Source organism: Sitophilus oryzae, unplaced genomic scaffold (genome assembly GCF_002938485.1).
Source record: "Sitophilus oryzae breed Bouriz unplaced genomic scaffold, Soryzae_2.0 scaffold_54_pilon_pilon, whole genome shotgun sequence".
NCBI lineage: Eukaryota > Metazoa > Arthropoda > Insecta > Coleoptera > Curculionidae > Sitophilus > Sitophilus oryzae.
This window is the reverse complement of record NW_022147140.1, coordinates 284,955-307,697: the sequence shown is the minus strand read 5'-3', so window position 1 is coordinate 307,697 and position 22,743 is coordinate 284,955. Positions and strand designations below refer to the sequence as shown.

The following is a 22,743-nucleotide window of genomic DNA, read 5'->3' as shown; positions in this document are numbered from 1 at the left end:
CTGAACGATATATTCTATATTGGTATATTACCATTTACAATTAAAACGCCAGGGTTACAACCAGGGTTCGGAAGTTCAAGTATTCAAGTATTAAATTTAATATTACAATAATTCATTCATATAACAATAATTATGTATAATATCTTTTTATTATTGCACCTAGATCACCTACGATCTGTATGTGCAAAATCTAAAATCTAAATGTATAAAATTAACAAAATTGTAAATTAATTATTTTACTTATCTATCTAACTACAAAACATTATTCTTTTATACATATATATTCAGTACAACATCCTACACCACCGCATAAAAACAAATACACAAAATCCAAAAATTGCTCAAAGAAATTGAAGATAATATTTATAGTTACGAAACACAATTGATCTACACATATTAGCAAATTTTTTATTGTTAGAAATATTTTTTAAGTTGACTGGTAGTGAGTTATAGAGTTTAGGTGCTATTGTTTTAGCAAACCTTCGATTACCATCACGTTTGTAAATAGGAACAATTAAATTCTGATTAGTAATATGTCTCGTGTGGTATGAATGTTTAATTCCTGATTGTAAATATTTGTTTTTATGTATAAAGAGGCAATTATTGAAAAAGTATAGCATTCTAAGATTGAGTAAGTTTTCATCATACAGCAAATTTGTGGAAACATACTTTGGTTTTTGTAAGATCACTTTAAGTATATAATTCTGTACCACGTTCAGTGGTTCCAAAGCATTATTGTACAGACCACCCCACACAACTATAGCATACTGCAAAACCTACTCAACAAGCGCTTTATAAATTGTAATGAGTAGTTTTTTGCTCCAAAATTTCCTAAGTTCATAGAATTTGTATACTAGTCGCCTTGTTTTAACACACAAGTCATTAACATGGTTGGACCATTTTAAGTTTTTATCAACTGTTATTCCTAGCTTTTTATACTGTCTACTTCATTAATTTTTAAACTTAGCTGTAACTGCAAACACTCAAAATTAGGTCTATTTATGTCGGTAATAGAAAACGCAATATATTTTGTTTTTTGCAGATTTAGGGTTAATTCGTGATAGTCCAGCCAGACTTTTATCATGCCAATTCCACACACTGCTCTGTCTCTAGCCTCCTCCCAAGTATCATCGCTGAAAATTAACACAGTATCGTCTGCGTATGAAATTATTTGTCCGTTGATATTCTCCTGAAGTAAGGAGTTAATGTAAATAAGAAATAGGAGACGTCCTAGTACAGTACCCTGCGGGATTCCTAGGTCAATTTTTTGATGGGTGCTCAACTGATCTTTAATTCTTACCTGCTGTGTTCGACCCTTCAAATAGCTATCAAAAACCATCAACGCTGTACCTCTGACTCCATAGTGTTCAAGCACTTCCAGCAGTTTATCGTGAGGCACAGTATCAAAGGTCTTTGCGAGGTCCAAAAACACACCTACACACTTTTTATTTTTATCTAGATTAGATTTAATACAGTCAACAAGTTCAAATATAGCATGAGTGCTACAAATGCCCCTTTGAAAGCCGAATTGGTTGGAATGCAGTGTTTTAGTGCTAACTAAAAAATCATACAGTCTATCTTTGAGGCACTTTTCAAAGAGTTTAGCAAAAGAACTTTTTAAACTTATTGGTCGATAATTACAAATTTCCGTTTTATTACCCGCTTTATAAATTGGGACCACAATAGACTTCTTGAAGTCATCAGGAATTCTTCCTTGTAAAAAGATTATATTTATTATGTGTGTAAGTGGACGGGTTATATATAGGTGATAGTCTTTTATAATCTGTGTACCTACTTTGTCATATCCAGGTACGCTATTGTTTTTAAGAGACCCTATATGTAGTGTTAGTTCTTTAGTTGAAACAGGTTTCAAAAATATATTTGTGATAGTACGTGTACGTCGATAATTACTGTCGTATTTATTTGGTTTATGTATTTTGGATGCCATTTTTTTCTCTACTTGTATATAATAATTATTACAGAAGTCGGCCATTTGCCTAAGATTTTGAAAGGGTTTTTTATTAGGATCCAGGATGGCTGAAATCATTATATTTGCTTTTGTGCGAATTTGTTGCTTCATTTATTAAATTTTAATTTTTTTTCATATCATTTTTATTACTATTAACAGCTTCACGATAATACTTGGCTTTTGCTAAATTTATAATTTTTTTTTAAGTTGTTTCTGTATGTTTTATACCTTACAGCAAGATGTGTATTGTTTCTATTATTTATTAATTGTTTTTTTAATTTGTCGCGAAATAAAATAGAATTTATAATAGAATTTGTGATCCAAGGCCAAATTTTAAAATGCGTTTTTATTTTAATAGTTTTTGTTGTTGTACATGTAAAATGTACGTATTATATTCATATCACCAATCAAAATGGTAAAATCTTCACTTTGTATTTCTCCTAGGAACTTTTCTATATCCGTAACAAAACTCACCTCAGATGTGGAGGGTGATCTGTAACCATAATGTTGTATGATATATTATTTATTTTAAAATAAACTTGGAAAATGAAAATACCGAGGATCAGTTATTGACAGAAATGGCAAGCTGTAACGTTTATATCAGAAGGTTCACCGAGATTCGTCTAAAGACAGAAAAAATGCTTGTTTGGAAGCCTGAAAATGAAGCAGACAGCAGCTCCCAGGGATCCCAGGCGACACGATGTACAGTTGACCCTCCAGTTAGTGGTAAGCGCAAGTTTTTATTACCGCAAATTCAATTTAAACAATTTGACGGAAATATTCGTGACTGGTTAGCATTTTGGTCGCAGTTTCGTAAAATTCATATGGATGCAGAAATTGAAGATTACGACAAAATTGAGTATTTGCTGCAAGCAACAGTCTCGGGTAGTCGTGCGCGTCAAATTGTGGAAAGTTTTCCGGTTTTAGGGGAAAATTATATGCAAATTATCGAATGTTTAATCGCGAGATTCGGGCGGGAAGTCTTACAAATTGAAGTTTATGTACGCGAATTACTAAAATTAGTCCTAAATAACGCGGTCTCGCAACAAAAATTACAATTATCAAAACTTTATGACGATATTGAAACTCAGTTAAGGGCTCTTAAAACACTTGACATTACTGTAGATAAGTACGCCGCTTTGCTTTATCCATTAAGTAAATCATGTTTACCGAAGAACTTTTGAGAATTTGGCAACGATCGTCGTTTTGTAACATGAACATAAACAATCTGGGACCCGGTGCGCCATCGTCGACACCAGTGGCTGATACGCTCGAGATAAAGCTAAAGAACGTTATGTTATTTTTACGTGCTGAGGTCGAAAATGAACAGCGAATCGATTTAGCTAGTGAAGGTTTCGATTTGATAAATCATTTCGAACAGAGGATTTCAATGGTATCGGAGAGATTTGGATTAAAAAAGTCGAGGGGTATATATCACATCAGGAGAAGGAGGAGGAAAGTCAGGGAGTTCTGATTTGCGAAGTGTGGTACCTACTGATGCTAGTCTTGTAAACCAGGAGCAAAGATTGGAGTTTCGTCACGACAATCGTGCTGCTAAATGTGTCTTTTGTGAGAAAAGTCAACATGACAGTCCAAGTTGCTTCAAGGCACAAAGTTTTTCCTTAGAAAAAAGGAAAGAAATTTTGACAAAAAAGGGCGTGCTACAGGTGCTTAAAAGTTGGCCATCAATCTCGCAGGTGTTGTGCCCGTCTTAGATGTATGTTTTGTGGCAAATCTCATGTAGTTTTGATGTGCCCTGAATCAGGATCAAATAAGTCGACTAAACCAGGTGAAAATGGCACATCAAAAGAAAAGGACACTCCTGAAATGCAGCTTTCTTGTACCAGTGGCCCCGAAAAGCATCATGTATTTTTACAGACCTTAAGAGTGAAAATCAAGGGTAAAAATGGCATTAAGGAAGTGAAAGCTTTGATCGATACCGGATCCCAACGTTTGTACATTTTGAAATCCACAGTACAGGCTTTGCAACTTGTGGCCAAATCAAAGGAAAATATTATGCATTATCTATTCGGAGGAGTTTTGTGAAAACAGTAATATTTATGAGATTAATTTGTCGCAGTATAATGGTTTTGCATGTAGATTTGATGTGTTAGATCAACCTAAAATTTGCAGCGAGGTTCCTAGTGTTTTCCCCGGACTATAGATGGATGAGCTGAATGACTTAAATACTGAAATTAGTGATGTGAGACTTTGGACGACTGTTGAGTTATTAATTGGGTCAGATATAGCCGGAAAGTTTTATTTATTTATTTATTTATAAACATGTACAATTATTATAATAAATTACAAACATGTTTTCTAAATTATCCCACATAAGCTTGAGAGCTTGTGCGTGGGAATAATGATAATTAATAAAAAAAAACAAAATTTGTTGAGTAGACTAAACTCTAGCAGTTACTTAATAAGTTCACTATGTATAATCAAAAACAAGAAATAAAATGAGTTACTAATATATTACAAATCAAATAAACACTACCGATCTTGTCAGCACTACAAGGCACGGATACCAGAGAGTCACCAACAGAATAGATATATTGGTATTTAGATAATATTGCGATAGGAATGGTTTGATATTATCCATTTTTTTATTAAATATTTAAAGCGCATCATTGTGACATTTTTTATATCCACAGGTAAAAGGTTATATAGTTTTGGACCAATATAAAGTAAACAATGTTGTGTTAATTTAAATTTCATAAACGGTATGCTTGAATCTTGTCTTGAATAGGCTCTAGTAAATATATTGTTACAATTATTATTACTTGTCGATTTTTTGTATTTATGCATGTATATTATTACACTTCTCACGTATAGTTGACGTATATCCAGTACCTGAAACGGCTGTATGTATGTATGTATGTATATCCAGTACCTGAAAACTTGCAAAGGTTTCCTTAGTGGAAAAGTGATATGGTTTAAATAGAGCTATTTTTAAAATAATTTTTTGTGCTGTTTCGATTTTCTTTAGTAATGTTTTATAAGCAGAGCCCCACGCTGTAATGCCATACTGTAGTAAACTCTGGCCAAATGCAAAATATATCCTTTTTAAGGTTTCAAAATTCATATATAATCTTAATTGAGTGAACAAATAAAACAGCTTTCTGATATTGGAAGTTAAAATGTTAATATGATTATTCCATTTTAGATTGCCATCCAAATGTAAACCTAAATATTTTGTAGTATTCCGATATTGAACATAGCCACCCTCAATGTTTATATTTGTAAGTTAAAAAAAAACTCTCAGGGACATTAAATGGAACTTCCACGGTTTTATTCGCATTCAGAGTTGGTAATTCTCATCCAACCAACATTTGACTTCGTGCAGTCCTTGATTTGCCATTATGACCGTTTCTTGCCACGTTCTCCCTTCAAATAGGATTACGGTATCGTCCGCATACGATATCATGTTTCCACTATTTAGCTTTATTTCCAAAAAATCATTTAAATATATTAAAAAGAGAACAGGACCCAGAACAGTACCCTGAGGAATACCATAATTTACAAAATTTGAAGTACTAAGCACCCCGTTAACTTTTGTGATTTGCACTCTTTCTGTTAAGTACGATTGAAAAAGTGTGCTTGTATTCCCCAAACTCCCACATTTCCATTTTGTGTATAAGACGTTTGTGTGGTATCGAATCAAACGCTTTTTTTAGATCTTAAAACACTCCAATCGTCTTTTTGTTGTTATTAATATTATCATAAACATGCTCTAGAAGCTTGTTGATGGAATCACTTGTACAAGTGTTTTTCAAAAAACCAAACTGTTTGGAAGATATTATTTTGTATTTTTTCTAAATATGATACTAAACGCGTTTTAATCAGTTTTTCAAGTATTTTTGTGAAATGATTCAGCAATGTAATTGGCCGATAGTTCGAACATTCGGCTTTGTCTCCCGATTTATATACTGGAACTACAAGAGATGCTTTTAATTTTGATGGGAATTTTCCGGATATAAAAACTTGATTGAAAATATGAGTTAGTGGGAGACATATGTATTCACTAGCAATTTTGATGTTTTTAACGTCTATATTATCAAATCCTGAAGCAGTATTATTTTTTAGAGACTGTATAATGCTTTTTATCTCAGATGTATCAGTAGGATTTAAAAATAAAGTTTGTCCTTGCCGTACCGTATCAGCATACTTGTTTGTTTTTACACTAATTTTTTTGTATAAACTCTCGCCCACATTAACAAAGTAATTATTAAAATGATTTGCCACTATCCGAGGTTCTGAGAGTAAAGTATCATTTCTTTTGATAGAAATGTTTTTTTCATTATTATGACAGTCTCTACCTTTAATTTCATTTATTTTAGTTATATACAGGTCATTATTATAGTTATATACAGGTTATTATAGTTATATACAGTTATATACATTATTTAGTTATATACAGTGTAGTATTTTTTATTTCCTTTAATAAAATTGAATTTAAAAATCAATTTTTTTTTAAATTTCTTAGTATTGGCGCCATCTATTTGCTAGATGCCAAAGATACCAAACTCCATTGGTTACAGCTCACTTGTCACGATATTTAATTTTTATTAGCGCATCTATTCGCTAGATGTCAAACTTCATTTATTACAGTTCACTTGTCTTGTTTATTAGCGCCATCTATTCGCTATATGCCAGACTTCCTTAATTGCATTTCACTTCCGTCCGAATCTCACTTCGCTTTGGATTGCGATTTTCTGTTCTAATGATTTCGATCATATGATGTCACATTTTTCTCTCTCATTTTGTCGGTGGGGAGAAGTTTTTGGGCTTCAGTTCTGAAACTGAGAAGGTCTTTCTTTCTGGGAATTTGGATCTGAAGAAGATGCGTGTGTCGGCGTCCGACAAATTTTCCAGTGAAAAGCACTCTGAATCCACTTTTCGATTTCCATTGCATGGGTGTCCGATTTGGAGATTTGAAAACCTTGTAAAGTATGCAATCCAGAGTATAGACCGTATTTGTTTGGTTTCTTCTTGGAATGATCACCGTAAGTTTATTCGCCATTTTATATAGCCCTATCTAACTAAATTCTGTTTCAGTTATTTCCGTTTTTATTTCGTTTATTTGAGTATTTAATTACTGGTTTGGATCGGCATATGGTTTGAATATATTTATGTAAAGCTGATTTTCAGACCGTAAGTTGTTTTTTTATTGAGTATCTGTCCTGAGAACTATTTTTTATTTATAGAGTAACTACCACATGGTACTCAGTAACTACCACATGGTACTCAGTAATTACCACATGGTATGCAGTAATAATGCAGTAATTATTGTATGTTTCACCCACTTTCATTTTGTATGGACCTATGCAGACCTTAAGACAGTGTTCCTGACATTACAATCGTTCTTTTGGCTGATATTGAAGACTTCTCCTGCCATAGTCATCTGCATCCACTTCTGTTAGTCTGGAGAATACCTAACTACTTGTTTACATCATAAGAAACTATATACAGATAAGTCTCTCTCTCTCTTAAGTTTGATACACAAGGTACACTTTTATTTTATAATTTTTGAGACAACAGATTTAATAACCTGGTAAATTATCACTATTTATCCCACATATTGTAGTCAAAGTTATTTTTTATTTAACGTTATAAGTTATAATTTGATTCGTACAGTACACTCTTACTTAGATATGATATTTTATATGAAAATTATTAACACGTATTCATTTTAAAGGTTTTTGTACACGACATGTTTCGAAACATCATCGTATTGAGACATACATAAATTTCACCTGTTTTTATATTAAGTAGCTTACTTAGTTCAAAGAATACAGTTACTAAATTCAAATCTATTTAAAATAACTTGCGGTTTTATTGGGATCACTGTGACTAATTGATGATACTTGTGTTCGTTTTCAATAAATGTTTAATGTAGGATAGTTATTTCTGACTTTTATTCCTGATAAACATAATAGACCCTTAATGCTGTTGATTACTTTATTTTAGCTATGTTGTTATATCGTATTTTTCTTTTTGGTTTCTTACTTTACCACTCTCATAAACAAAGTAAGTGGCGCCCTTTTCACTGTCTTTGACCATACCTATTTAAATTCTTAACATCAATATTAAAATCTCTGCAGCCTACATATTATCATTTTTTTATTTTTTAACAACATTAGAAAGTCACTGTGAGTCGGAAGCCTTACCTACGAACCCAGCTTTCCTCTAACCCTGAGCAATGGATTCTTTTTTCATTCTATTTTGGTAACGACAGAAAAGTTGTCACAACAGGTCGCACACAAAAGCTCAGCTCTGGATTAATAGCCATAGAAAAATAGTCATGGGCAAAGTCCCTATGGAGCCTGGTGAAGAAAATGTATCCCACAACGTTTTAAGTTGTTTTGTGATGGATTCCAACATAAGTAATCTATGGGAATTGGATGTACTAGGCATCACAGACCCTGTGGCCAATAAAAGTAAGCTTGATTTGGAAAATGCAGCTTTAGAATTTTTTAAAGAGACTGTTCAAGTAAATGAAGAGGAGAGGTATGAAGTAAGACTTCCGTGGTTGGACGGACACACCCCGCTTCCCACCAATCATTCTATTGCTAAGAAAAGGCTTGAAATAACATTGAAGAAACTTTGTATTAATCATGTGATGCTGTTTTCCAGGAATGGCTTCAAGAAGGTGTTATCGAACTCGTACCAGACAGCGATAATAACATGGGTCATTATCTACCACACAGGCCTGTAATAAAAACAGCTTCCAGCTGCACAACTAAAATCAGACCCGTTTTTGACGCTAGTGCCAAAATGAAAGGGAAAATTTCATTGAACCAGTGCTTGGAGAAAGGTCCTAACCTCATCGAGCAGATACCGGAGATTTTAATAAGATTCAGGAAAAATAAGATTGGAGTGACCTCAGACATCAGAAAGGCCTTCCTGCAGATAAGTGTACATCCCACAGATCGAGATTTTTTAAAATTTATTTGGGTCGATTTTCAAGGAAATGAAAAGGTGTACCGGCACAGGCGTGTTGTTTTTGGTGTGACAAGCAGCCCCTTTTTACTCGCAGCCACTATCAACCATCACCTTCTTTTGGAAATAAAAAAGTATAATGAAGGTACTTCTGTTTTTGACTATTCCATACTTACGACTTTAGCTAAATGTTTCTATGTGGACAACTGTGTAACCAGCGTACCGGATCTTGAAACTTTACAGAATTTTATACGTCAGTCCAGCATGGTTTTGGCACAGGCAAAATTCGAATTAAGAGGGTGGGAGTTTTCTAATCCTACACAAGTTATTTCTGGTGGATCCAATGAACCCACGCCTCTCCTAGGGCTTATCTGGAATACCCGGACTGACACTTTAGGTATCAACAAGGAATGTATTAGAGATTTGGAATCTCTTGTGGATAAACCATTTACAAAGAGGATCATGCTGTCACTAGCTCAGAAGTGTTCGATCCTGTGGGATTTACGTCTCCAACTACCTTGATTCCAAAGTTGTTACTCCAGAAAACGTGAAAAGAAAAACTGACCTGGGATACTGAAGCTAGTCCAGATATGGAGAAATCGTTTCGAGATTGGACAAAAGAGTTACCTATTCTGATCAATATACAGGTTCCTCGTTGGATAAATGGGCTTGATAACGAAAACGGGATGAGGTTACACAGGGTGTTCTGCGACGCAAGTAACAATGCCTATACCGCGGCAGTATTCTTGAGGTGTGTCTATCAAGATAAAGTTTATGTTGCTCTTTTGGCTGCTAAAAGTCGAGTTGCGCCATTGAAAATTGTGACTATACCTCGAATGGAGTTATTGGCGACAGTTATTGGCACTAGATTATGTAATTCTGTAAAGGAAGCTTTTGAACTTGAGTTGAAATCTTTTAACATTGAAAATGTTTCTGATATCCTATATAAGGGAGCCCAAATCGAATTAAAATGCTACATTTGCCACACCATGACGTCATATATACAAGGGTATAGGAAATGTAGGCGCAGCGACGGCAGTCGGCCAGCGCGCGCAAAAACCATTACATCGTTAATTGTTTATTGATATATCTTTATTAGTTTAAAAGCAAAAAATATCGGGTTTGCTTTGGTACCTTGTCAAGACATAAGCGAAACTTTTAAATTGTTTCTTTTTTTCATTTAGGCCTTCGTTTTTCGTTAAATGAAAGTTATATTAAAAAAAGTCTATTTTCAAACCAAATTTTCGCATGATTGAAATGAGTTATTCATGTTTAAAGTTTTTTTGGTCATAAGCGCTAATGGAAATGTTTTTTGTAAATAATTATAAAAAATTACTCCCTACGAAGACTTTATTGTGTACTGGATCAAAAAATAAGTATTTGTTTTCTCTATACGGTGGTATTAATATATCGATTTTTGATGATAGTGCCCTTTTACCCGGTCTAATTTTGTACTACTTTCGGAATAAGGGTCCCCATATCATGTACTGTACTTCCATCCCTGAAAAATTCAGCTTGTGACACCGAAGTGAGACGTAAAGTCAAGATAAGCTTTAATCTACCTACATCATAGGTAGGTGTAGGTACTCTAGGTATATTCTACCTAGACAGTAGCTGACAGTAGTAATTAATTTGTTATCCGATAAGTAGTTGTCATTATATAAGTTTAATCATCTTATACCTCCTATAACGGTAGGTTTTGGATTTTTTCCTGATTGGTTTGTTAAACAAAAATATACTGGGCATATAAAGGTCTAACACAATACATGTATTGAATGTACTTATTTTAACCAATGCATTGTTTTGTTTTTTTAATCTCACAAATAAGAAATGTTTTATAGTTTTTATTATAAAAAATCAGTGATTATACAATTTATTTGCACCCCTTTCACTGTTTTCTGTAAGGGGTGTAACCAGGAGTATATTTCGTAACCTCTTACGATATAAGAGAGCACAAAGTGTTTTATTACTTAATGCTTAGATTAAGATTTAATAATATATTTGTACATAAAATAAAATAGACTAGAAAGTCAGTTAATTAATATTGACGTAATTACTAAATAATACAAGATTTTTTTTCTAATTATTTTAGTGTATATTTAGTCACCGAATTATAAAGGAGAGATATCCAACCATTGCATTATTTTACTCACAAATAAATGTTTTATGGTTTTTATTATAAAACAAGGATTAATTTATTATACACCTTTTAACCCAAACACTCCAAGGAGGATATTTCGTGACCCCTTATTTAAAGTGGACAAGCTTTATTAGTCAATGTTTTAATTACCCAGCGTCTTTAATAAAAATCTAATGTAATTTTTCATAGAAATGATCTGACATAAAAAGATTTAAAGATAAAAGACATTTTATCTAAAAACTTCTTGATTATCTACAAGGAGTAAACTGCTGACAAATGTCTGTATACTAATGCCAAAGTAATGCCAAAAATACAAATTAAATACCAAAATTTCTCATATAATGCTCCACTAATGCCAAGCTGATTCCAATATAATACCACTAATACCACGAATAATATGTAACACATTTGTTTAACGAATTAACCTGTAACAATAGTGGTAGGTACGTGCACAGATTTTTTCCTAGGTAACTTAAAAGTCGTTAAAAAGTCTAATTATATTTAAAGAAGATATAATTCCAACTAATTGCATTATAAGGCCCGTTATACACAAGTAATACCATTAAAATTTTAGCGTTTTTAATTTGTGTAACATATTTCTTTAAAAAATTAACCTGTAACAATAGTGGTAGGTACGCGCACAGATTTTTTTCGCTAGGTAACTTATTAAGTCGTTAAACAGGCCTATAAAAGCTATAACAACATAGGTAACTAATATTTATAATTTTATTCGAGTTTTAATCTCAAATAATAAATGTTTTTACTGGTGTATTTCTGAAGTGTTCATTGTTAAAAGTAGATATTCTTCAAGTTATGTGAAGTAATAAGTAATGTTTCCGGTGAGACCGCGTATATGTCACCGGATTCTGGTTAGTTTAAAGACTTTTTTCTATAGAAAGATTTTTTTCTATATTTTTCTTTCAAAATAAGACTAATTTCTTCTTATTCTTTTAAATATTACAGTGTTTCTTTTTCCTAAAATGTTATACTTAATTTTAGCTTAAAATTAAAAAATCACAAATGGAGGAAAATATACGTTATTGAATAAAGTTTATACAAATCACTTTACCATAACAAAAAAGTAAAAACATGTCATGGCGGAAGATATTCAGGTGGCATTTCACATATTTATCTATTAAAATCGAGATTAAAATAATAAACTTGCGTAACATGTTATACATGAGATAGAAAGTTTCAGAATCGATTAATACGCAATACGCTACGCAGTCATCTTGTTCCTATGCGCGGATGAGCGTCCTCAAGACTCTTCCATCGGCCAGGGTCACGACGCCGCGCGCCGCCGAAGAGGAATCGGCCTACGTTTGGCTAAACAGGCTGGACACGGTGGACTACGATATTGGTGAGTCTGAATATTTATAAAAATTTGCAAAGTAAAATATGTTGGAAAAATAATTAATCCATACATAATATATTAAAGCTCAAAGGGTTTTTTTTGTTGCATCCATCCCGCCGAAACCGCTTCACCAATCTTGATAATTCTTTTTTTAAATGTGTAGATTTGTTATGAAGTATTTTTATAGTGCTTAATGGCTATTTCTTTGTGTAAAACGACTAAATATAAAACATACCTGAAAAACACCTACACACAATACCTCCAGAAATAAATTATTTGTCATTGTCAGTGGTGTGTCAGTTAGATTATATATTAAGTTTTTAGATATTTTAGGAGTGAGATCATACCGCCAGCTTTAGATACATAAATATTAGCACAAAGGTTCGTTTAAACGACATTAGCGAATTAGCTACACAAAGAGATTGTAACGTTTTTAGTTCGTTACATGTCTTTTTTATATATGATATATATAATGTCTGGCGTATCGTCATCGGATTCCGTATCGTTCAGGCCTGATAATTTATTTGGCACGCTTGGCGTAATTTTTACGTTCCCTAGTCGCCAACCCTGTTATCGTTTGACACAACCCTGTTATCGCTCTCTGGAGGCGCGGTCAACATCGCTTCTGTCAACTCTCTGTACTGTCGACTGACTTTTGCTTTTAGCGCTCTGTAGCCTAACCTAACCATCCCGGCTTTTAGAAATGGTGATTATTTAAATCTTGCTGTATAATCTGAATCAGCTGCTATTTCAAAGCAACAGGTAAAGATGAAATATTATCCTTTTAGATTCGATATTATTACTGCATATTTTTAGGGTAGAGTTTTGGATGTCCCAACCTAACTTGTATTTGTATTTTGCTGACACGTTGGCGTCCCTTTTCTTTTGTCCTCCAGAATGTCACATGGAAGAAAGGACATGTTGTTTATTATTTAGTGAGCCCTCGGAAGTAATTCGAGGTAGGTTCATTTTGTTTATTAGATCTTGTTTGATTTTAAACAAGAGTTTCGTATTTTAGGGTCCAAGGTACGGACTATTTACAAGGTACGGGCATTATCCAAGGTCCTAGTAGTAGCCAAGGTACGGGTAGTGTTCCCCTGTACCGTTATCTTATGGACGGACTATTTTCAAGGTACGGGTAGTGTTCCCCTGTACCGTTATCTTATGGACGGACTGTGTCCAAGGTTATGGTTCAATGTTATGGTCCAGGTTAAGGACATTATTCAAGGTCCTAGTAGTGTTCCAAGGTACGGGTAGTGTCCCCATATTGCCACAGTATGGATACAGCGTAAACCCCATGCTGCTTCGCTCCCATTTCTAAGCCTAGTCAGTAGATACGGCTGTGTTGATTCATGGTGTCCTCATTCTGGCCCCTTTTGTTGTTTTGGCCAACAGGATCGCCGAGAGACAGTGCAGAGATATGAGCCCACCTCACGCTGCTACTCTTCGAAACAGGATTGCCTCAAGAACAGCTAAGTGTAGATTTAGGTTCTGGTTTTCAGTCGATTTTCAGTCTTAACTTAACGTACATTTTAAACGATATCGTACAGACTATATTCAGTGGTTCGATTATTAAGAACATTTATGTCGATTTAGTAGTTACAATATGATTTAGATTTTAGGTTTCATTACATTACGCCTTGTAATAGTATTACTTTTTTATAGATATTATTATTGCACTAACATCATATAAAATATATCAAATTAATTAAAGTAATGCTACATTTCATATATTCTCTTAAACGTTACATGTCTTGTATTTTATCATAGTTGTTTTCATAGATATTTAGTACAATTCTTAACACCACTTTCGTTGACATATAACCACTATAATAATTATTAAAATTGTACAATGCTATTTACCATCACAGTCCATCATGAATAAATATAGTCATTAGTTTTAAGTAATATACAACTGTGTTTTCTTTCTCTGTACATGCCTGGCGCCCAATATCTGTATTTTTTTGTTTATTGTTATTAATTAGTTCTTTTCAGTGAAATACCTTATCCACGACTGCTCTCCGATGAAAAGCTGCCGTTCGCAGTGGTAATGTTTATAAAAAAACGCTACAAGATTTTAGGAAATTCATCCTCTTAGAGAGAAAATTATGTCGGAATAGTTTGTTGTATGAAAATTCCTTACTATTTGGTCTAGAAGAATGAAATCCTACGAAAAGAATTAGAAGAAATTTTTGAAATTCATCAACCAAATGGGTAAAGTTAGTAAAAATTTATATAAAACTTGGTGATCTCTGGATTATACACATAAAAATTGGCACAAAGATAAAGCGAATTTATGAAATTTATACACTTAGGGAGTAGAATAGGGAATGAAAGTTTGCTGTACGAAAATGCAATACTATAACATTATAAACCAGACAGTATAAAATTTTATTCAAGGGTTTATTTAGTGACATCATAACGAAATATATCTTCCTCAATTATCCTTCAAAGAATAAAAAATAACCTATAAAGAGAGTATTAGTGCTCTTAATAAATAAAAAAAAGTTGAAAAATAAAAAAAACATCTATGCTCACTAGCTCTCTATAAAGAAGTAAAAAATCATTTAAATCAATGCATGAACGACTCGAGGTGTAACGCGAACGTAGTCGCGGGAAAAAGCTAGTAATTTATTAAATTATTTTATTTAACTGATTAATTTTCATTGAAAAGGAATTTTCGTAATTCGCCACTATATTAGTTAAAAACTAAGAAACTCATATCAATTTTAAGTTTTGCGATTTTGACTTATACTTTTTACAAAATCTGAAAACATTTTAAAAGAAAAAAAGCTTTTGATAATATTTGTGTAGATTGACTACAAGTTGTATAACATAAATTTCTACGACCGTGTACCTAGTGGTCTGCAGCATCGCCTTGTGGTGCAAACGTGGGCTTGTGAATCTGTGACGTGACGCACAACAGCCAAGAAAAACAGAAGCGTGGCTAAGAATTTAGTAATTTAAAAAAAATGTCTTAGATACAGTAGTAGGTATTAAAAAGTTTTTGTGTTTAAATGGGGTTTGCCTTTAACAGTTAAAAAATTATATCGTAAAGTGTAACTTTCCGTAAGAATTCTTTATCTGTCATCGATCATGATCTGTCATCATGTTAACCTGATGTTTTGTATGTTATTTTGTTTTTTTGCTTGTTTGTTTTACGGATAGGTGCGATCGCATAATTATTATTGATAATGTTTTATTTAATGTTAACATTACTACCTTTTCAGTGAATCTTTAAATCTGTTGTTTTTTGTTAAGTTCGTTATTTAAACATATGTATGTAATACACTCATATTAACACTAATCATATTTTTACGTTTTTATTCATCATTTTCAATGCCCCCCCGGTTGCATCTTTGTAAAGGACTGTGAATTTTTTCTGGACTGACTGAACAACAGTGTTGTCATGGATCAGTAGACATGATGAGTGGGGCACTTTTGTAGGCAATAGAGTGACTGAGATCAGGAAAACTACTACAACAAATGACTGGCACCATCTCCCTGGATTTCAAAATCCGGCGGACCTTCCATCACGAGGATGTTCACCTCGACAGCTATATGAATCGAGATGGTGGAAGGGTCCCAATTGGCTTCAAGAAAGTCCTGCTTTGTGGCCTCAAGAAACTGTCACCTACAATGAGATAGAGATAACTTCTGAAAAGAAGAAATGTATTGTAGCTAGTTTGGTCAATTCCGAGGCAGCTAAGAGTATGGTGGAATGGCATTTGACATATTTCTCAAGCTACCTAAAAACTGTTCGAATGACTGCTTGCATATTGAGGTTCACACATAATGTTAGACATTCAGAAGATAAACGTGTTGGTGAGCCAAAGAAATGGACCAGGCAGAAATTCTCGTTTTGAAAGTTGTACAACAGGGAAGTTTTGCAAAAGATGATCAGCGGCTGAAGACATTGGACGTATTCCGAGATGATTCTGGCATTTTACGTTTGAAGTCTCGTATTGCCAATCGTAAAGACACTGTATTCTTTCGCATGCCGATAGTGCTACCATCTCGCCATGTCGTGACAAAGAGACTCGTTTTTGATTCTCACAGGAGGTCTTGTCATGTAGGAGCCCAAGGTTTAGGGAGCTTGTTAAGAGAAAAGTATTGGATATTGGGCGGAAGGAGTTATATTAAAAGCATTATTTCAAAATGTGTGGTGTGTCGGAGGCAGATAGTTAAGGGTGTTCAAGTCCAGAGTCCACCTCTTCCCGCAGACCGAGTTAATGATGCGTCAGCATTTCAGATCACTGGTGTGGACTTCGCTGGTCCTCTGCATCTTAGAACAGGGGAAAAAGTTTGGATCTGTATTTTCACGTGTGCCATTTATAGAGCTGTACATTTGGAAATAGCTAGTTCATTATCTACTGAGTGCTTTATCAAAGTTTTAAGAAGATTTGTCCAAAGATTATATATAGCGACAACGGAACCAATTTTGAATTTTTTTATTATTTTTGATTACTGAAAAGGCTGGAATGGAGAGAAGTTGAAAGATTTGCTAAGAATATTGCGTGGCGCTTCAACCCCCCAACAGCTGCTTGGTGGGGCGGGTTTTGGGAGCGGCTTATAGGCATTTTAAAAGGACTGTTACGAAAAGTTCTTGGACGCGCAGCGCTTAATTATGAGGACTTACTAACCGTGGTATGCGACTTTTTGACCTCTGACATATATATCCTCGACTCTCGACCTCTGACATATATATCCGAAGACGAGAGTGAATTGGTACCGCTTACTCATGTAATGTTTACGCGCGACTTGTCAGAAGATACTTTACCTGAATGTGACTTTGTAGCTCGATCCTCATTATGCCGAAGAGTAAAACGAATGCAAAAAATTCGGGACAATTTACGGTTAAGGTTCCGTAATGAATACTTTGGGCAGCTTCGAAACATCGCGCGTGTTAAATCGCCTAGACAAATTAAGATTGGCGAAGTTGTGCTCGTCGGTAATGATAATACCAAGCGGATGGACTGGCCACTTGGTCGAACTACCAAAGTTTTACCTGGTAAAGACGGTGCTGTATGTTTAGTGCGGGTCTCCACTACGAATGGAGTGATGCTACGTCCTGTACAGAGGGTCTACGCCTTAGAAGAGACCGGGGTACCTGCTGACATCCGGAACTCAGAAGCTCAAACGGCTCCATCAGAGGCTACCAGAACCATCCAGAAGTCATCCGCGATCGGGAGTGTAAAAAGCAGAGCACTCGATTCGAAAACTAGTGATTTCTCAGACGAGGAAGCGAGTGATGTGTCTTTTCCGGTAAACGGGAGTGATCAGAGCAGAGTACCCGCCGTCCCTAAAATTACGCGTAGTGGAAGAGCGATAAAGTTACCTGTGCCGTACAAAGACTTATTAGAGTTAATATTTTACTTTAGGGTTTTTTGTGTGAGAAACTTATAGTTTCTCAGGTGGGAGAATGTTGAAACACACAAAATATTACCTATGTGTTATTTTTTCTGTTTCGATAAGTTGCTGCGGAAACTTCCATTTGTTTATAAAAGTAGAAGTTTTTGAGTTCATCGCGAAAAAAGTTTGATTAATGTAATGTCAAGTTTTTGTATTAGAAATATAATCCTTCTCTCGGAGATAATGTCACGCGTTTTGGCCTTAGCTCGGCTCCTTTAAATTAAAAAAAAAGAAAAAAAAATTTAGAAAAGAAGTAAAAAAAATACGAAGAAGAAAAAAAAATATTATTAAGTTAGCGATTAAGAAAAATAAATATTTATGGAATTTGCAGGGGTCTAGTCGCGAACAAATTTATGCCCTAGCTCATAAAATTCGGAGAGTAGGGGCGGGTTAAGAGCGCCACTTACTTTAGACGGAAAAAAAAAGTTCAGAAATCCCCCAAGGGTGTATTTTTAGGGCCTTACAAGTTCCACAAATACATAAATAAAAAAAGTAAAGTAAATAAATAAACAAAAAAAGTCAAGAAATAAAAAAATAAAAAAAAAAAAAAAAAAAAAAAAAATATAAACAAAATAATGCAAACTGATTACTTTCAGTACCCTCTATTGAAATATAAAAGGAAAATGTAGGAAACAGTAAATAGAAAGTACCAAATAGCAAATAGTAAAATTAAATTTAAATCAATAAAAAAAAATTGTGCCACCAAAGAAGAAAATAATCTCACAATACGCAAGTAGCAAAATTACGTGAATACCTAGGTACCTTTCTTGATCACGTAAGATTTACAAAATAAAATAAGTATATGTATAATATCAGCGCAACTACAATTCAGGCTAACTATATCCAATTAATCAACAAATTTAATAAATTCAATATAATTTTTTTTTTTTTTTTTTTTTTAATAATAATAAGTTAATAATATAATTAATTTAAATAAATAAATTCTGTAAACACAAAACTCATTTCAAAAATTAAAAAAAAAAAAAAAAAAAAAAAAAAAAAAAAACGATAAAAAAAATGAATAGAATTTAAATTTTAAATAGGAGACAAAAAGAAAACTGTGTCAGCTGGTATTAAATTAACCCCTGACGCTATCCGCCATAAATAGACGAAATGAGCCCCCGCCGCAAACGAACAACACACCACACACAGAACAAAACCAGCCGCGCATCTAACACGCGGCATGTGCCCGAGACAATACCGAGACGCACTTGTAATAGTATTACTTTTTTTATAGAAGTAAAAAAAAAAAAAAAAAAAAATCAATTAATAAAATATATCCCAAATTTAATTTAAAGTAATGCTACATTTTCATATAATTCTCTTAAAACGTTTACATGTCTTGTATTTATCATTTAGTTGTTTTTTCATAGATATTTTAGTACAATTCTTCTTAAACCACCACTTTCGTTATTTAATAATAATTATTAAAATTGTACCATGCTATTTACCATCATCACAGTCCATCATGATTAAATATAGTCATTAGTTAATAATATACGACTGTGTTTTTCTTTCTCTGTACATGCCTGGCGCCACCCAATAATCCTGTATTTTTTTGTTTATTGTTATTAATTTAAGTTCTTTTAGCTTGAAATACCTTATCCACGATTGCTCTCCGATGAAAGTGGTAGTGCCTGCGAATGTTTATTAAAAAACCAGTAAAGATTTTTCCAGGAATCTCTCTCCTTATCTTTTGTACATACAGCTAAGAAGAATTACCACCGTACTCTAGCTCTTTCTGCGCACCGGTCAAAGCTCTCACCTCTACTTCTACCTCGAGAACCGTCATACACATGTGATATATATTATACTTCCAACTTGTCACTCAATCCCTCTTTCTCTCTTACTATACCTAAGCACACTTCTATAATACTCTCGTATTAACTCAATCCAAGAATACCGCAGTTACGTGAGTACTAATCGCTATTTCACTGTCTCAGCGGCCTTCTATCTCGTATCATCCCAACTTCACTATCGAAAAGAATTAGAAAAATTTTTGATCAAAATTCATCAACCAATGATTGTGGGTTAACTAAGTAAAAAATTTAATATAAAATTTTTTTTTTTTTTTTTATATATTTATTTACACATATAAACTGGACACAGAAGAAAAGACGAATTATATCCGGAACATTTATACACTTAGGGAGTAGAATAGGAAATTGAAAGTGTTGCTGTAACGAAAATCGCAATACAATAAAACAATATTAACCAGACAGTATAATATTATTTCAAGGGCGTTTATTTATCGGGAACATACAAGAAATATAAGTGCTTTCCTCAATATCCCTTCAACCGATAAATATAACCTATAAAGAGAGTATTAGTGCTCTAATATAAAAAAAACGTTTTTTTTGAAAATAAACAAAACCACCACTCATGCTCCACCCTAGCCTCTCTCTATAAACAAACAACAACACTCTTAAATCAATGCATGAACGGCATCGAGATGTTTATCCCGCGAAACGCTAGTCGGGAAAAAGCTACGTCACCTTATATTTAATTATTTTACGTAATGATATTTTCATTGAAAAGCGACATTTTCGTTTAATTTCGCCACTATATTAAAAACTAAAGACGAAACAATATCCCAATTTATTAAGTTTTGGCTGGTATTGTGGTGTTTATATATTTTTACAAAATCTGAAAAATTTTTAAAAAGAAAAAAAGCTTTTATATTTGTGTAGATTGACTAAAAGTTGTATAACATAAATTTCTACGACCGTGTACCTAGTGGTCTGCAGCATCGCCTTGTGGTGCAAACGTGGGCTTGTGAATCTGTGACGTGACGCAAAAACAGAAGTAAACCAGCAAGCGTGCTAAGAATTTTATAATATTAAAAAATTAAATGCTTAGATACATCTCAGTGTATTAAAGTTTTGTGTTTAAAAATGTGAAACACTTTTATTTAATTATTTAAAAATTATATCGTAAACCAGTGTAACTTTCCATGTAAGATTTCTTTATCTGTTCCTCCTTATCATGATTGTCATCATGTAACCCTGATTATTTGTTATTTATTTGTTTTTGCCTTGTTTGTCTTTCTCTCCGACTATCCTTTCACTCAAAGCAACGCGTGTGCGAATCGCCATGTCTGAGCTCACTAATCTTGTAATCACTCTAGTATGTCTATTATAGATATACGTGTACAATAATGAATGTACCGTGTGGAATGCGATCATAAGTCATATACTAATCCTTTCACCCATACAGTTTACACTCATCCTTCCATCCTAAATCTGTTGTTTTTGTTAAGTTCGTTAATTAAACATATTTCGATATACACTCATTTTAACATCATAATTCAACGTTTTTTACATCGTTTTATTATCATTTTCAATCCCCCCCCCCCCCCCGGTTGCATCTTGTAAATCATGATCTGGATTTTTTGTGGATGACTGAACAAACTAGTGTTGTCATGGTATCATTAGAACATGATGATGGGGCATCTTACAGTAGCGCAATAGAGTGACTGTAGAGATCAGGAAACTCACCTCACACAAAGTGACTCATCTCTGAGATATTTCAAAATCCGGCGACTCCATCCAGTAAGTTCACCTCGAGCAGCAATGAATCCCACGATGGTGGAAGCAGTCCCCCTAATCTCGCTATCATCTGACACCATCCCCTTCTGTCCAGCGCCCCAACCGAGTGGAAACTGTCACCGACAATGAGATTAGAGTAACTTCTGAAAGAAAATGTATTTGTAGCAGTCTCGGTCAATTTCGAGGCAGGCTAACGAGTTATTAGGGTGCGAATGGCATTTAGACATATTTCTTCAGCTACCTAAAAAAAACTTTCAGATGAACTGCTGCAATTGAGGTTCACAATAAATGATAAAAGACATTCAAGAAGATAACGTTGGTGAGCCAAAAGAAATGACCAGCAGTTCTCGTTTTGAAGTTGTACAACAGGAAGGTTTGATGATCAGCGGCTGAAGACATTGGACGTATCCGAGATTGATTCTGGCTTTACGTGAAAGTCGTCGTTATTGCCCATCGTAAAGACACTGTTCTATCGCATGCCGAACTCGCTTACCCATTCGTCCATTCCGTGACAAATGAGGACTCGTTTTATTCTCACAGGATCTGCTGTAGAGCCCCAAGGTTTTAGGAGTTTTTAGACGAAAAACAGATGCTTGGGCCCGGAAGGAGTATATTAAACATTATTTCAAACTATGTCTTGTGTGCAGGGCAGATAGTTAAGGGTGTTCAAGTCCAGAGTCCACCTCTTCCCGCAGACCGAGTTAATGATGCATCAGCTTTTCAGATCACTGGTGTGGACTCGCTGTACCTCGCATCGTTAGACAGGGAAAAAGTTGGTCTGTTTTTTCACGTGTGCCATTTTATGGAGCTGTCTACATTGGAAATAGCTAGATCATTATTCCTGATGCTCTATCACAAGTTTAAGAAATTTTGCCAAAATTAAATCAATATAGCGACAACTGAACCATTTCCTGAATTTATGTGTATTTTTGAATACTGAAAAAGGCTGGAATCGAGAGAAGGTTTGAAAAACTTCGCTTAGTATTGCGTGGCGCTTCAACCCCCCAACAGCTGCTTGGTGGGGCGGGTTTTGGGAGCGGCTTATAGGCATTTTAAAAGGACTGTTACGAAAAGTTCTTGGACGCGCAGCGCTTAATTATGAGGACTTACTAACCGTGGTATGCGACTTTTTGACCTCTGACATATATATCCTCGACTCTCGACCTCTGACATATATATCCGAAGACGAGAGTGAATTGGTACCGCTTACTCATGTAATGTTTACGCGCGACTTGTCAGAAGATACTTTACCTGAATGTGACTTTGTAGCTCGATCCTCATTATGCCGAAGAGTAAAACGAATGCAAAAAATTCGGGACAATTTACGGTTAAGGTTCCGTAATGAATACTTTGGGCAGCTTCGAAACATCGCGCGTGT

The 22,743-nt window shown here is 34.2% G+C and overlaps 2 protein-coding genes across 2 annotated transcripts; both read left to right on the top strand.

Moving 5' to 3' along the window:
* The first annotated feature begins 8,273 nt into the window (after positions 1 to 8,273).
* LOC115886979 lies at positions 8,274 to 9,433 on the top strand. The gene is made up of 2 exons (XM_030906306.1): positions 8,274 to 8,486; positions 8,606 to 9,433. The coding sequence occupies exons 1-2, from the start codon at positions 8,274 to 8,276 to the stop codon at positions 9,431 to 9,433; spliced, it is 1,041 nt and encodes a 346-aa protein (XP_030762166.1).
* Positions 9,434 to 16,243: 6,810 nt separating this feature from the next.
* Positions 16,244 to 22,248, top strand: LOC115886978. The gene is made up of 3 exons (XM_030906305.1): positions 16,244 to 16,782; positions 16,881 to 17,719; positions 22,013 to 22,248. The coding sequence occupies exons 1-3, from the start codon at positions 16,244 to 16,246 to the stop codon at positions 22,246 to 22,248; spliced, it is 1,614 nt and encodes a 537-aa protein (XP_030762165.1).
* Positions 22,249 to 22,743: the final 495 nt, after the last annotated feature.